Source organism: Simochromis diagramma, unplaced genomic scaffold (genome assembly GCF_900408965.1).
Source record: "Simochromis diagramma unplaced genomic scaffold, fSimDia1.1 OVJJ01000296.1, whole genome shotgun sequence".
Lineage (NCBI taxonomy): Eukaryota > Metazoa > Chordata > Actinopteri > Cichliformes > Cichlidae > Simochromis > Simochromis diagramma.
The window spans coordinates 1,602,327-1,617,145 of record NW_024387004.1 but is presented as its reverse complement, the minus strand read 5'-3'; the positions used below and the strand labels follow the sequence as shown (position 1 = coordinate 1,617,145).

The window sequence follows — 14,819 nt, the reverse complement described above, 5'->3', positions numbered from 1 at the left end:
TGTGCGCTGTCTATCTTGCGTGCTGCACAATATCGTTTATTATTTAGTAACTATTGATATCTATGACTAGCTAGTTTATTGTGATGGTGCTTTGTTTTCTCTATTATTATGTTGCTCTTTGTTGTTTGCTGTCTCCTCTGTTTGTTTTTTGTTTGTTTTTTCTTTCTCCATACAGGTGACCCAGGAGGTTTTTTTTTTTTTTTTGTTTGTTTTTTTTCTCTCTCTTCCCCCCCCTTCTCACCGTCTCTTCTCCCCTTTGGTTTTCTCTCTTTCTCTCCCCCTCTTTCTCTCATTCATTCCCCCTGTCCTATTTATTTAAAAAAAAAAAAAAAAAAAAAAAAAAAAAATGACAAAGGATGAACTGAAGCTCTGCCATCACGTAATGTCGCATACTGCTGTTTCTGATGTCATTTAGAAAAAAAAAAAAAAAAAAAAAAAAAAAAAAAAAAGAGATAGGTTGATCATATTTAAGATTGAAGCATTAATTAATGGCAGAACTTCTTTGAGCAGTTTTGTAGGAATGGGGTCTAAAAGACACGTTGATGGTTTGGAGGAAGTAATTATTGAAGTTAACTCAGAAAGATCAATTGGAGAAAAAGAGTCTAACTTAACATCAATGGTACTAAGAGTAGCTGTAGATAATATTACATCTGTGGGATGATTATTGGTCATTTTTTCTCTAATGATTAAAATTTTATTTGTGAAGAAGTTCATGAAGTCATTACTAGTTAACGTTAAAGGGATGGTTGGCTCAACAGAGCTCTGACTGTTTGTCACCCTGGCTACAGAGCTGAAGAGAAACCTGGGGTTGTTCTTATTTTCTTCAATCAGTGATGAATAGTAAGATGTTCTGGCTTTGCGGAGGGCTTTCTTATAAAGCAGCAAACTATTTCTCCAGGCTAAATGATGATCCTCTAAATTTGTGACACGCCATTTCCTCTCCAGCTTACGAGTCATCTGCTTTAGGCTACGTGTTTGAGAATTATACCACGGAGTCAGGTACTTCTGATTAGAGACCTTAGTTTTCACAGGAGCTACAGTATCCAGTTGTATGTAGTGAGGAGGTAAAATTATTAACAATTATTAATAACAGTTTCCTCTGGAACTTCTCCACCCAAAGGGAAAGCACTGCCTCCTGCTACTTGAAAAGGTCCGAGTCCGCTGGGTCACAAACATGTCTTCGTGGCACAGGTCTTGTCATTCTGTCAGGGGTGTGTGTAGGACTCGCAGGTAGGTGGAGACTGGTGAGTGAACAGCTGAAGATAATTGAACTAACACACAGGGAAAGGCTGGCACAAAGAATAGGGAGTGAAAACAGAGAATAAACCGGACATGAGACAAACTGAAAACTCTGAGTCAACGACCCAGGAACCCTGTCACGTGGGCAGTGGACGTCATCAATGAAATGCTTGTAGAAGCCACTCCCACACCATATCACATCAGACAGAACTCATCGCCATGGTAACCCAGAAATGGAAAGAGTACGCCGTCTCAAACTCAGGAGAGTCTACTCCAAGCACAACATCCCAGTGTACTTCAGACCCAGCCACACACTCAGACACAAACTTCACAACGTGGTGTAGCTGTGCAGTGTACCAAGGAGTGCTCAGACCTCTACACTGGAGACACCAAATAACCACCTCATAAATACATGGCACAAGATACAAGAGCCACCTCGGGACAAGACTCGGCTGTTCATCTGCAACTAAAGTTCAAAGGTCACTCTTTAGAGGATGACAAAGCTCATATGGATCTGAGCTGCTCACATCACATGGACGTCATCATAAAAGCAGCGAGCACTTCCTTCTGCGCCGGCTGAAGAGGTTTGGAGGTTTGTACTCTGGACCCCACAATACTTACCAGCTTCTATCAATGCACCATCAAGAGTATTCTGTCTGGCTGCATCACAACCTGGTACGGCAGGAATGCTCTGTAAACAAAGATCTATGGAGGAGGTCAGATGATCCCACCATAAAATAATAATAACATTTTATTTACATTTTTTATATAGCACCTTTCTAGACAGAATCACAAAGTGCTGAGATAGCAATGGTGTCACATGAGAATACTTGGAGGATTTTGTCAACAGCGTAGCTGCAGCGTTTTGGAAAACCTGCAGACGATCCAGAGAACCTTTGCTTAGACACATAAACAAAGAGTTACTATAGTCCAAGCGTGAGGAAATAAATGCATGTGTAGCTATCTCCAGTTCAGGGCGAGATAAAATAGGGCAAGGGCGTAGATTTGGCATGGACGGAAGGGACGTGTCCCCACCAATATCCAGCGATTATTGAATTGTCCCCACCAATAATTTGATCTCTTCGAGTAAAGAACAACAAGAAAAAAACGATCTGTCAGCGTCTCATTCACCCAGCGGAGCAGAAAGAGTTAAATTACGTTCTCTGCTGGAGTCCTACGTCATGTGACAAATATGGCCAATGTGATTGGCTGAGCCTTTCAGGGAGCTCTGTTTAGTTTCAGCAGCGGCAAGCCTGCGCTGCGAGGAGGAGAGGAGGACGGCAGCAAAAAGGAAGAACCTGGATATAAGAAAGTGTTTTTCAAAGAAACCTGTAAGTCACTTAAACTCAAGTTCACTCATATAATGTGTCCGTCACAATAACGTTACAGGCTATGCTAGGACATACATGCCAACACTCCCGATTTTTCCGGGGAATCCCGAATTTCAGTGCCCCTCCCGAAAATCTCCCGGGGCGACCATTCTCCCCAATTTCTCCTGATTTTCCACCCGGACAACAAAACTGAAAACCATATCCCAGACTGGCCCAGCCAATTCCAGTTTCCAACAATGGCTACTAGTACTGCAGCTACTTAGTTTTAATATTACTCTTATTTCTCTTTCTGGGTCGCAAAATAAACTTTTAACACATTTTCAGGCGAGAATGTAGCTGTGTGTCAAATAACTTAAACATGTTATTGTTTGGCCTTTTTCAGTGCTTTAGTTGTGTTTTATTTGTTGGTGAGTAAATCATTTTGGCTGAGATTAAAGTTATTAGATTAAATAAAACTTTATTAATCCCTCGGGAGGATTCCTCCGGGTTCTCACACAGCTGAATAAACTGCTGTGTGAGAACTCCGGTTATATTTTAGACAGCAAGGAGCAGACGGCAGGTGACGTAATTCTGAAGGCTAGACCGTCCAATTTCACATTTCCGGTCTACCTGGCTTCCGGAGGACCCGGCCCACTTAGACCACAAAGGCCGGGTCCTCAGGTGGACGCAGCCTCTGAATTTGGACACCCCCGGCCTGTTTCCGGTCAGACAATAATAACGGTGATATTTAACTTATTTTATCCGATAAATAAACACTGTAAGATTCAAGTTTTTTGTATATATATGTACATGTATACCCCCCCCCCCCCCCCCCCAGCCCCTTTGAATGTCTCCCTAATTCTGAGGTCTCAAGGTTGGCAAGTAGGTGCTAGGCTTGGCCCACATCAGTCTAAAATTGTATGTAACCATGAATAATGTGATGCCATGTCCAGACTGGACAGTATAGATGTAAAACAAATATGCCAGCAGTTAATTTCAGCTAACGAGAGGAGCAGGCATGTGTTTGTTGTGTGGGGCATGTAGTCCATGTCTGTTGCTCTAACAGTAGTTCATGTTTAGAATAAAACATCCCAGCTCACTGATCTGATCGGGGCAACAGTGCCTAAAATGTTGCACAATGTTGCTGAGAGATCTTTTACTTTGTGGTAATCTTAGACGAGTAGTTTAATGGACAAAACCCACCAGGTCATTCAGTGTTCCCTTAGTGCTAATTTGTCAGAGATGTTGGTGTAACTGAATTAATGTTGTTAAGTCCTTAAAGTCATATTCTTTTATTGTCATGACTGTATTTGAAGCTATTTTTACTTTTGTATGATACCTGATTTATATGGAATATGGCTGAAGTAAACTAAAGCCTAAAATACTTAGTCAGTCATTTTTTTAATAGTAATTTAGCATATATAATTCACATATAAAACAATGAATTGTAATTTTAAACTGTTTAAAAGCATGCAGAATAGCATATGTCTCAGTCAAGAATAAAAAATCCAGTTTTTTAGATAATATAAAATCATTCAACAAGAATGATTTATTAGACAGAGATCGAGCGTTAAAAAGCGCCATATTCAGTAGAAGCCTCCGTATTTGCGGAGGCTCGAGTTAAAGGAAACTCAGGGTTTGAACCATCACGCTCGTAGAATCCGCTCACCGTGGGAAGAAAAAGCCAGCCGGCAGAAGAGTCTGGATAAACCCTCCTCAGGCAGGCCGGTCTCAAAGAGCCGGGCCCAGCGTATCCAAACAGGGACGTGGAAAACAAGTCCCCCTCCATGGAGCTTCTCTGAGCTCAGGAGACAAGGCACGCTTGGCGTCGCTTACCAGCCGAACCCCACCGCCAGTAAAGCCTGAGCTTTACCTGAATACCTCCTCTTCTCCTTCTCCTTCTCCGTGGCGAAAACGCCCGACAAAGATCCAGCTGATGGAGGAGGGTGGAAAATGCCGAAAGGAGGACGAAGAGACATCGTGAGGCATCATAGAGGATCGGATGGATAGCAAAGCCAGACGATCATACACCAAGGCAGCCAATACATCGTTAAAACTAAATGAGAACAGCAGAGCAGAAAAAAATAATACAAAAGTGGAGCGCGACAAACTGCACCCGGCAGCGGCAGAGCCAAACACAGGCGCCATCATACCAGAAGTTCTTCAACAGCTTCCGGAACATACTGGAAGTTCTATGCACAGCATAGCACCAGGTCTGAGCTGCCGGTCATCCAGGACCTCTACAGGCCCAGATGATCCTCTCTGCTCCCAGCCCACCCAGCCTTACACTCTTCACAGGACCAGATTCAGGGACAGTTTCTACCCACAGGCCATCAGGCTGCTGGACTGCAAAACAGGTCAGAGAGGTATAACAATCGAAAATGCACAACATGAGGAAAGACGAGGAGAACAAAGAACTCCCTCCAGACTGAGCTCCAACAGGGAGATCCAACAGAAAAAAAAACCTTAGCACATGAATCATCACATCTCACAACATAGAAGACAGACGCTTCGGAGGCGTTTGGAGGGGGTGGGGGGGTGAGTGTAGGTCTGTGTCAGTGTACATGCGTATGTGTGTGTATGTGTGTGTGTTCCTCATTCAGCCGAGAGAAAGTGTCCCTTCTCCCGGTTAAGCAAAGTCAACAATCTTCGGTCGACGCGGGTGACCTTGAACGAGGAGGGAGAAAGTCACAACACAGTCTTGCTATCTAAAGGAGAATTGTTATTCCCCTTAGCTTTTGCCTTGAGCATCCAGCTGGCGCCGGGGGGGGGGGCCGCATGAGATGAAGATGGCAGTTGTTTTGGTTAGTGCGAACAAACTGCATCCAATTTAAGAGTTGGTCTAATGTCCGTCACTGGTCACCAGGTCTCAATTCCCGTTGTTCTTCTTCAAGATGTTATGTTATGTTGTCTCGATCCTGGGTCTTATGACCCGGTGTTTTGAGTTTTAGTTTATTTTGATGTTTATAGTATGTGATTAAACTCATTAGCTTTTCTAGTTCATTTGTTTTTAGATTCCCTTTGTGTCTTCCAACCCCTGTGAAGTCTCCCTTGCCCTTCATGTGTTTCATGTCTGTCTTACGTTGTCAAGTTCATGTAGTCATGTCTGCGTCTCATTATGTTTCCTGTTTTATTTTGAAGGGGTCCTGTGTTCCTATGTTCAATGTTTTTAGTTTTACTTTCCCCTCGTGACGTCGTTATGTTCATGTGTGTCAGCTGTTTCCCCATGTGTTTCCATTTCCCTCATTATCCTCCTGTGTGTATTTAGTCTGTGTGTCTTCAGTCATTCCTTGTCAGGTCGTCTGCTCATCCACGTCACAACTTCAGGTATCCATGTCAGTTCACCATGTTTAAGGTTTCTTCATGTTTAGTTTTGGTTCACCCAGTTTAGGTTATTGTTTAGTTTCACCTATACCCTTTGTTTGTACCTTGTTTCCTAGCCTCAATAAACGGCTTGTTTTTTGTTAAATCCACGTCACGTTCAGTTTTTGGTCTGCGTTTGAGTCCTCTCTTGCAAACACATACAGTCTGCCTCAGCCAGACTGTGACACTATGAGCTTCTCCAAGATCTTATCCATATTGCGTTTAATAAACACCGTCTAACAGAAGAAATAAAAGAAAGTAAAAACATAAACTAGCTTAAAATAATTTTAAATAATTATAAGAATGAAGAAAACAGGGTTAACCCAGGACAGTGATGTTGCTGGTAATGGTGTTGTTGTTCTTTTTGTTTTTGTTTGTTTGTTTTTTCCATAACTTGTGAATCTGCAAATTTACACATTCTGTCTTTTTCATATGAAAGAAACTATACTTGTTTTTGATGTATGTTTGTGTTTTGCTTTACTTTTGCTTCATATGATGTTTGTTTAATTTAAGACTAAAAGAAAATTAACTGAATGAGAGGTAAAACTTGAGGGGGTAGGGACAAAAAAGTATATGCTTCTGCCGACTCCCTTTCAAGCAACAAATGGAATGATATTTTGTAATGATTGTGAAGGCACATGTTTGAAATGTTTGAAATAAAAATGGGCACACATGCCACAGATGGCACGCGACGGGTTAACTGATGGCACGACTGGGCCAATGTTTTGTTTTGTTTTGGAGGGGTTTTGTTTTAGTAACGGTATAAACAGTGAAAGCTGGTGGATTGGCCAGTGTGTAAAAATAACTCAGTTGTTTGGTGGTGGCTGTGGCGGAGCTTCCACAGAGGCCAGCAGGTGGATGAGGGAAGGAGAGGCAGGAGGAGCAGAGACCCGAGGCGGCCGCCGGTCTGAGTGTCAGGTGAACTCCAGGTAAGAAGTTATGACCTGCAGTCTATCTGGGTCAGATATAAACCAAGTTTAGGTGGAGTTTATTTTCGTTATGCTGACTTTTTACCGTCAGTTGAGTTATTGTAACTGTATTGTAGCTAGCATGACAGAGTTTCTATACAGCTGGGTGGGTAATTGATGTTACTGATAATGAACTTTATTTTATTCATAAGGTTAGTTAGTAGAGTTGCCAACTGTCCCGTAAAAAACGGAATCATCCCATATTCAGTGAAAATATTACATGTTTCTTATTGAGGTGAAAAGGAACAGAAAGCTGCAGTTTTTCTGCGTCGTTACGCTGCATAGCTGCCTCTTCTCCTCTCATTCTCCCCCCTGCCTCTCCTGTTGCTCCTTCAATCATGAAACTGATCAATGATCAGCTGATCGTCTCTCTTGTTTGTTTATCGCCCACTTTGCACCAGAAAGAGGAAACCAGCGGATGTCGCTAAACAACAGCAGCACGTTTGATCAGCTGTTGTTAGAATTTATTTAATATTAATTTCTAGTATCAGCTGATGTTTGCTGGAGCCACAGCTGTAAACCTGCTGGTCATGATGTCGGTTTGGTTATGTGGTGAGAGGGAAACATGAAGATGAAACCAGGAGATGTCCTTACTGATTCATCAGAGCTGAACAGGTGATGGAGAAACAGGTTTACCTTTTAGGTGACATGAATGAGTTGAAGTTATGAACTGTTTCTGAGAGACAAATAACACCAGGATCCTTTTCTAAGTAGCTGACAGCTGGTAACTGTGCAGGGGCGGGTCTAGCAAAGTGTTGCCAGAGGGCCAGGTAGGGCATTAACAGGGAGAGGGGGGCACAAGGAAATACTTTTCTTTCTTATTTTCAGTTAAAATGTCTCGCTTTTATTTTTTTTATTAAACAATATTTTTATTGCTTTTTGCAACAGCATATAAAGGTTTGTTTTCACAGTAATATGCCGCAGTAATAAGAACACCCCCCCCCACACACACACACACCTCCCATCCCTGCTCTCTCCCAAACCTACATCAAATAAAAACACATGAAATATGCATACATTAGTACAGTATGAAATGTTTCGCTTTTAATAAATAATTATCTGAATCTAACAACCAAAGTTTTTATCTGATGTAAAATGTATAGAAATCATACATATACCAACAAGACTGTACATCACTGTCACCACAGCGTCTGTTTTCATTCAAAGGCTTTATGGCTTTAATACCTGGGGGGCCGGTCTCTAGTCAAAATGCCCGGGCTGATGTTTTGTCCCAGTCCAGGCCTGGGCACGACACGCAGTGAATTAATCTCAGAAGGTGCATTAAAAAAATAAATGGCCGCACCAGTGGTGCACATCTCAAATTAGCTCGCATAGACACATTAGTTGTGCCGCTTCTTAATGACAGTATCTTAGCTAATGACCCCAACTACCAGATTCAACTTGTAATTAGCTAAAAATAACTTAGCCTACCAGTGAGAGGGACGTTGCTAGCTGGCAGTTTTTTCAAGCGATGTTTAAATTTCCACATTCTGACACTTTAAATTCTTCAGCAGCTGTCCGCTCAGCGCAGCATCAGCACCACGGAAATACACGGATACATCCGTACTCGAGACAGAATTCACAATGTGTTTTCAGGACTTTCAGGCGTATGGACCAATATTTTCTTTTCTGATCAAACCAGAAAGCTTTAAAGAGCAGCTGGGTTTGTCTCGCATTAACTGGCTGAGTTCATGCCAGTTAATGCGACATTGAAATGCAGTTGATTGAACTGAAAAGCTCGACTCTGTGGGGTCAAAGTTTGCAGGCCTACGGACGCAGCTGGAATCCACAGCTGTGCGTGTTCATGGAGCTGCATTTTCACCTGCTGGACATCACTGCCTGACAAGTTTAACTGTCTTCAGAACATTGCAGAGGCCTTATTGACAGTATTTGGCTCTACATTCAAGGTTCAAGGTTCAAGGTTCTTTATTTGTCACATGCATAGTTATACAAGTATAACACACAGTGAAATGTAGCCTGACACGCTCCTCGACATGTGCAAAAATTGGGGGGGGGGGGGGTGTAGAGGAAGAACATATACATATATATATATATATATATATATCTACATGTCTGTGTGAGCAGGTTTTCTCTCACATGAGTCCTCAGGCAGCCTCTGAATGCTGGACACTCGGAGACCTGTGTCTCTGAGTGGGAGACCAGAGATCACATTAACATGTGTGTCTCTGTATTAACAAACATGTCATCATATTGGCCCAGTTTATTTTTCTTATCATTGTTGTGAGGAGACCATAAATAGCATTTGGATTTTCTGTTGTACAGTTCATTTGCTGTTATGGATAAAAAAGTCTTTTTTTTTGTTTCATAATAGCTGATAACTATTCACTGACAGCTGCCAACATCTGCACACAAATATAATCCTATAAAGTTGTTCTATACAGTGTGTAACTGTTCATGTAGAGTGTTATTAAATTTATTGCTAATGCAGTCATATGGCACACTGACTTCTGAGGAAATTTTAGATGCACTCATCATCAGAAAGGTTGCCGACCCCTGGGTTAGAGAATAATCGAGACTATATAAAAGACATGAGAAGCCCAGCAGGGAAGATAAGGGAGAGAGAGAAAGTGCGGCCGCCTCCCTCAAGAGCCAAGGAGTTACAAGGATATACTGTGTTTTGTATTAGTATTACCTTGTGTGCAATTTTGCTTTTTTTCTACATGAAATATTGAGGGGGCTCTGAGCCTAAGAATTTCTTTGCTGGTAGTGATGTGCCACTCTTACATATATAGGATAAAATAAAACTTGAAACTTGAGACTGATTGATTTTCACGGTAAGGAAGATCAGTGGAAATTTTGATTTTAAGGTTTTTGAGATATTTGTATTCAAATATTGCTGCAGGAAAAAAATCTTGCTACAGATTTCAATGTGCAAACACAATCGAGTGAGTGTGGGGTGACTGGGTTAGGCCAATCTGATATTTAATGAACATGTTGCAGAAACAAAGAAGTGAAACATGCAAACCTGCGTAGGTCAGCGTGAACAGACAGACGTTTTCCTCTCATGGAAACTTTGGCATTGAACTTGGTCTCCTGCAAGAAGGGAAAAAGACGCTTTTAGTTTCCACCTCAAAGTCTGTGAGTTTTTTCTTGTTGAAAGGCTCAAAGATCATAAATGACAAGAAGGCGCAAACACTGAAGCCACAGGGATGCTTCAACCACATTTCTGTCACGGTTCTGGGTCATGTTGACCCAGCTTTCTGTTTTTCATGCTTTGGTGTTTTTCTAGATTATGATTTATGATTTGATTTATCAGTGATACTGTTTTGATTATGATTATTATTTAGTAGGCTTTGGTCAGTGTCAAGTCTGTCTCTCTCTGTCTAGTCCGTGTCTTAGTAAAGTGTGTTTTGTTTCCTGTCTGATGTCAGTGTTCCAGCTTTGCTCCCCCTGTCTCGTTAGGTCTTATTTCTCCCAGCTGTGTTCCCCTTCTGTCTCTAATTCCTTGATGACTCCCTCAGTGTATTTAAGCCCAGTGTGCCTTTGTGTCACTGTCGCGTCCTTAACGTCTGTTCACCCTCTCTCCCTCTGTGTGCTCTGTTTGCCAACCTGTCTAGTTATTCGGTACTCCCAGTTTAGTTAGTGTTTTTCTGTTCTGCTTCATCCCAGCAATAAAGCTGTGTATTTTGAGTTTCTTCCGCCTCCTCGAGTCCTGCCTGCCTAGACACAGACAATTTCAGAGTTTCTTTAGGGTCTTCATCTTCATTTCTTTGCCTGGGACAGATATATTCTCTGTATGATGTTATATAAGTAAAGCTTAGTAACTTTTAAAAGGATTCAAAGGAGTCTTTACAGCATGAACCGAGTGTGTGGGGCATTGACTTAATGACCTAGGAGCTCAGGAAGAACGATGGGGTTTCAGCAGATCAGAGATATACTGGGAAGCTTCACCATGTAGGGCGCTACAAGTTAAAACTAGAATTTTAAGGTGAAACCTAAAATACATTTAAAACGGGGTGGTTGTAGCTCAGGTGGCAGAGCAGGTCAGCCACTAAACAGAAGGTCGGTGGTTCGATCCCAGGCTGCTCCAGGCTGCATGCCAAATATCCTTGTACCCAGGGCAGCTGTGGCTGCAATGTAGCTGCCATCACCAGTGTATGAATGTGTGTGTGAATGGGTGGATGACTGAACGTGTAAAGCGCTTTGGAGTCCTTAGGGACTAAGTAAAGCGCTATACAAATGCAGGCCATTTATTTTACATTGGCAGCCAATGAAGAGAAGCCATGGAGTGACTTCATGGAATGACATGTGAGCTTCAGCTGGTGACAGGTAAAAGTCTTGACGCAGCATTTTGCACAGTCTGAAGACAAGTCAAAGCTAATTTGTTAAAACAGAAGAAAGACGACGGTCACAATAATCAGTAAGAGCAGTTCAGCCTTTTGACACCAGCAGTCTGAATTTAGAAATATTCATTAGATGATAAGGAAGTCATGAGAGGTTCCTGCGGTGTGTTTTTAAAGAACAGCTGTTATCCTCCGTCCGGTTAGGGTGGATTTGGAGTTTGTCTTCTGCCTCAGATTAAAAGCCATCAAACACATATAATCAGCCTTTTAAAAGGACCAGTGCAGCCATCCAGTCTTCACCAGATTATCAGGTCACCAGCGTGGCAACCAGACCAGCCCAGCTAAGACAATTTCTATCAAAGGCAGAACTGTTATTTCAGATATCACTGACTCATACAAACAGTAAAAGATCTGTTAGATATGACATGACCCATTTTAAAACAACACCAGTAATCCTAAACAAGTCCTTAAGAACGTTATCATGACGCAGTGATCAGCAGTATCAAACCAGACCACAGTGTACAGTCTTCAGAGTCTGCTTTGGTTGTGTCCAATGTGTGTGCGTGTGTGTGTGTGTGTGTGTGTGTGTGTGTGTGTGCCTGTGTGTGTGTGTGTATGTACCATGGTCATGCTGCTCAGCTGAACCGGAGGCTGACCTGGAGGCAGCACCATCACATTGACGATGGCAGTCATGACAACCGTGGCTCCAGACGTCTTGATGGAGGTTTTGGGCGGAGAGTTGACGGCGAGCTGGAGAGATAGTGGAGCATCCACCAGTGCCGGGTTCTACCCAGAGTACACAAGGAGAACAGAAAATCAGGCTGGTGTTACACACTGAAAAGTTTAACTTTATTAACTTGTTAAGCCCCAGGGTTATTCCTAACATTCCTGCTGGAAAATGACGTGCCCAGAGCTAACTGACTATTTCTCAGCAATTACAAACTGTGTAAATCATCTTGATATCAAAATAAAGCTGACACTTGTGAGACTTCATCAAAAACACAATGATATCACAGCAGAGGCCACTGTTTCAAAGTAATTGAGGATAAAACCATATCTTCATCATATCATACTTGTCTGATCGCACTCAGTTCATTCAACTCAAATCCTTTACTTCTCAGCCCTTTCCTCTGACCACTGGCGTGCCCCAGGGATCTGTCCTGGGCCCCTTCTTTTCATTATCTACCGCTTGGACATATTTTCCGTAAATACAATATCCAGTTTCACTGTTATGCCGATGACACCCAGCTTTATCTGTCCACTAAACCTGATTCTGCTCTTCCCCCATCCTCCCTCACCCTCTGTTTAGCTGAACTAAATTCATGGTTCTCTTCTAATTTTCTCAAACTCAACAGTAATAAATCCGAGCTCCTCTTGGTCGGCTCTAAATCTACATTATCCAGAACCAACAGTTTCTCTGTTACTATCAATAACTCACCGGTCTTCGTTTCTTCCTCTGTGAAAAGCTTGGGTCTCATCCTCCACAGCACTCTATCTTTCAATTCACACATTAATAATATTACTCGGTCTGCATATTTTCAATTGCGCAACATTAATCGTCTCCGTCCTTTTCTCTCCCCACATGCCGCTGCCATTCTTGTCCATAGCCTTGTTACTTCCCGGATTGATTATTGTAATTCACTTCTTTTTGGTCTTACTCAAAAATCCATCCACAAGCTCCAACGCGTCCAGAACTCTGCTGCCCCTATCATCACCAGGACCCCTTCTGCCCACCACATCACTCCTGTCTTGCAGCAGCTTCATTGACTCCCGGTCAAATATCGCATCAATTTCAAAATACTCTTGTATACATTTAGGGCTATTCATCATCTCTCTCCTCCATATCTCTCTGATCTGGTTAAGATCACCGCCCCATCTCGTTGTCTCAGATCTTCTTCTTCCCTTTCTCTCTCCGTCCCTTCCCCCCGTCTTGCAACCATGGGGAGCAGGGCTTTCAGCTGCTCCACGACTCTGGAATTCCCGACCTCCTGATTTAAGAAACATCTCTTCCTTCTCTCTCTTTAAGTCCAAACTCAAAACCCACTTGTACAAAATAGCTTATCCCACATAACCTCTCCACTCTGCTATTTTATTTGTTTATGTCTTATGCTTTTATGATTCTGTAAACTTCTTGCTTTTATGTTGCTTTTACTCTACTATGTACAGTGACCTTGAGTGTTTTGAAAGGCGCTTTCAAATAAAATGTATTATTATTATTATTATTATTATTAAAACACAAAAATATAAAGCCAAATATTGTACCTATGTTTGTTGTTGCTGGTGTTTGGAATTAGGACGCTGCGGCCGTTCATATGTATATTCAGCAACTGTATGTGCAAATAAAATATGCTGCAAAGCACAAATATGGCTTCGGGTCTGCCGTGGAGTTTCACATAAGCATTTTGCAATTTTGCCGAATTTTGCAATATTTGGGAAATGAAGCACACTGAGAGATACAGCTAGGCAGGAAGTTTTTAACTTGACTGAAGCAAGACAGCAAAAGTAAGAGGGAATTGATTTCAATGTTTTTCACATGTGTGTCAGGGTTCCTTGACCCAGTGTTTCAGTTGGACTTCGTCACTGTTCAGTTCCCATGTATGTTTCCTGTTTTGTTGTGTTAGCCTTTTTGTCCGTGTGCATTATGTTTTACTTCATCTGTGTCAGTAGTTAGATTTAGTTCAGCTGTAATGTCACCTGTTTCTAGTCATGGTGAACCGTTGGGTGAACATGGGTTCCATGCTTTGTGTTTACATCTTTTTGACTCAGTTGATTTCTCTCAAAATGTGAAAGAACCCACCCACCACTTTAATCACACTCTAGATCTTGTTTTAACATATGGCATAGAAACTGAACATTTAACAGTGTTTCCTGAAAACCCTCTCCTTCTCCTGTCTGATCATTTCCTGATAACATTTACATTTACAATAATTGATTACACAGCGGTGGAGAGTAGACTTTATCAAAGTAGATGTCTTTCTGAAAGCGCTGTAACTAAGTTTAAGAATATAATCCACCCACTGTTATCATCTTCAATGCCCTGTACCAACACAGAGCAGAGCAGCTATCTGAACGCTACCCCAACAGAGGTCAATTATCTTGTTAATAATTTCACCTCCTCACTACGTACGACTCTGGATACTGTAGCTCCTGTGAAAACTAAGGTCTCTAATCAGAAGTACCTGACTCCATGGTATAATTCTCAAACACGTAGCCTAAAGCAGATGACTCGTAAGCTGGAGAGGAAATGGCGTGTCACAAATTTAGAGGATCATCATTTAGCCTGGAGAAATAGTTTGCTGCTTTATAAGAAAGCCCTCTGCAAAGCCAGAACATCTTACTATTCATCACTGATTGAAGAAAATAAGAACAACCCCAGATTTCTCTTCAGCTCTGTAGCCAGGCTGACAAACAGTCAGAGCTCTGTTGAGCCAACCATCCCTTTAACGTTAACTAGTAATGACTTCATGAACTTCTTCACAAATAAAATTTTAATCATTAGAGAAAAAATTACCAATAATCATCCCACAGATGTAATATTATATACAGCTACTCTTAGTACCATTGATGTTAAGTTAGACTCTTTTTCTCCAATTGATCTTTCTGAGTTAACTTCAATAATTACTTCCTCCAAACCA

General features: G+C 41.8%; 1 protein-coding gene across 3 annotated transcripts in view; it reads right to left on the bottom strand.

The window, feature by feature from the left end:
• The window catches only part of LOC120739236 (phospholipid transfer protein), a 46,073-nt gene that overhangs the window by 19,319 nt on the left and 11,935 nt on the right, over positions 1-14,819 (bottom strand). For all 3 annotated transcript variants that reach the window (XM_040040935.1, XM_040040936.1, XM_040040937.1), the window contains exons 10-11: positions 11,806-11,970; positions 9,867-9,934 (exon numbers count right to left, since the gene is read on the bottom strand). In XM_040040935.1, the coding sequence (XP_039896869.1) occupies positions 9,867-9,934; positions 11,806-11,970 (233 nt within the window). The remainder of the gene's footprint in view (positions 1-9,866; positions 9,935-11,805; positions 11,971-14,819) is intronic.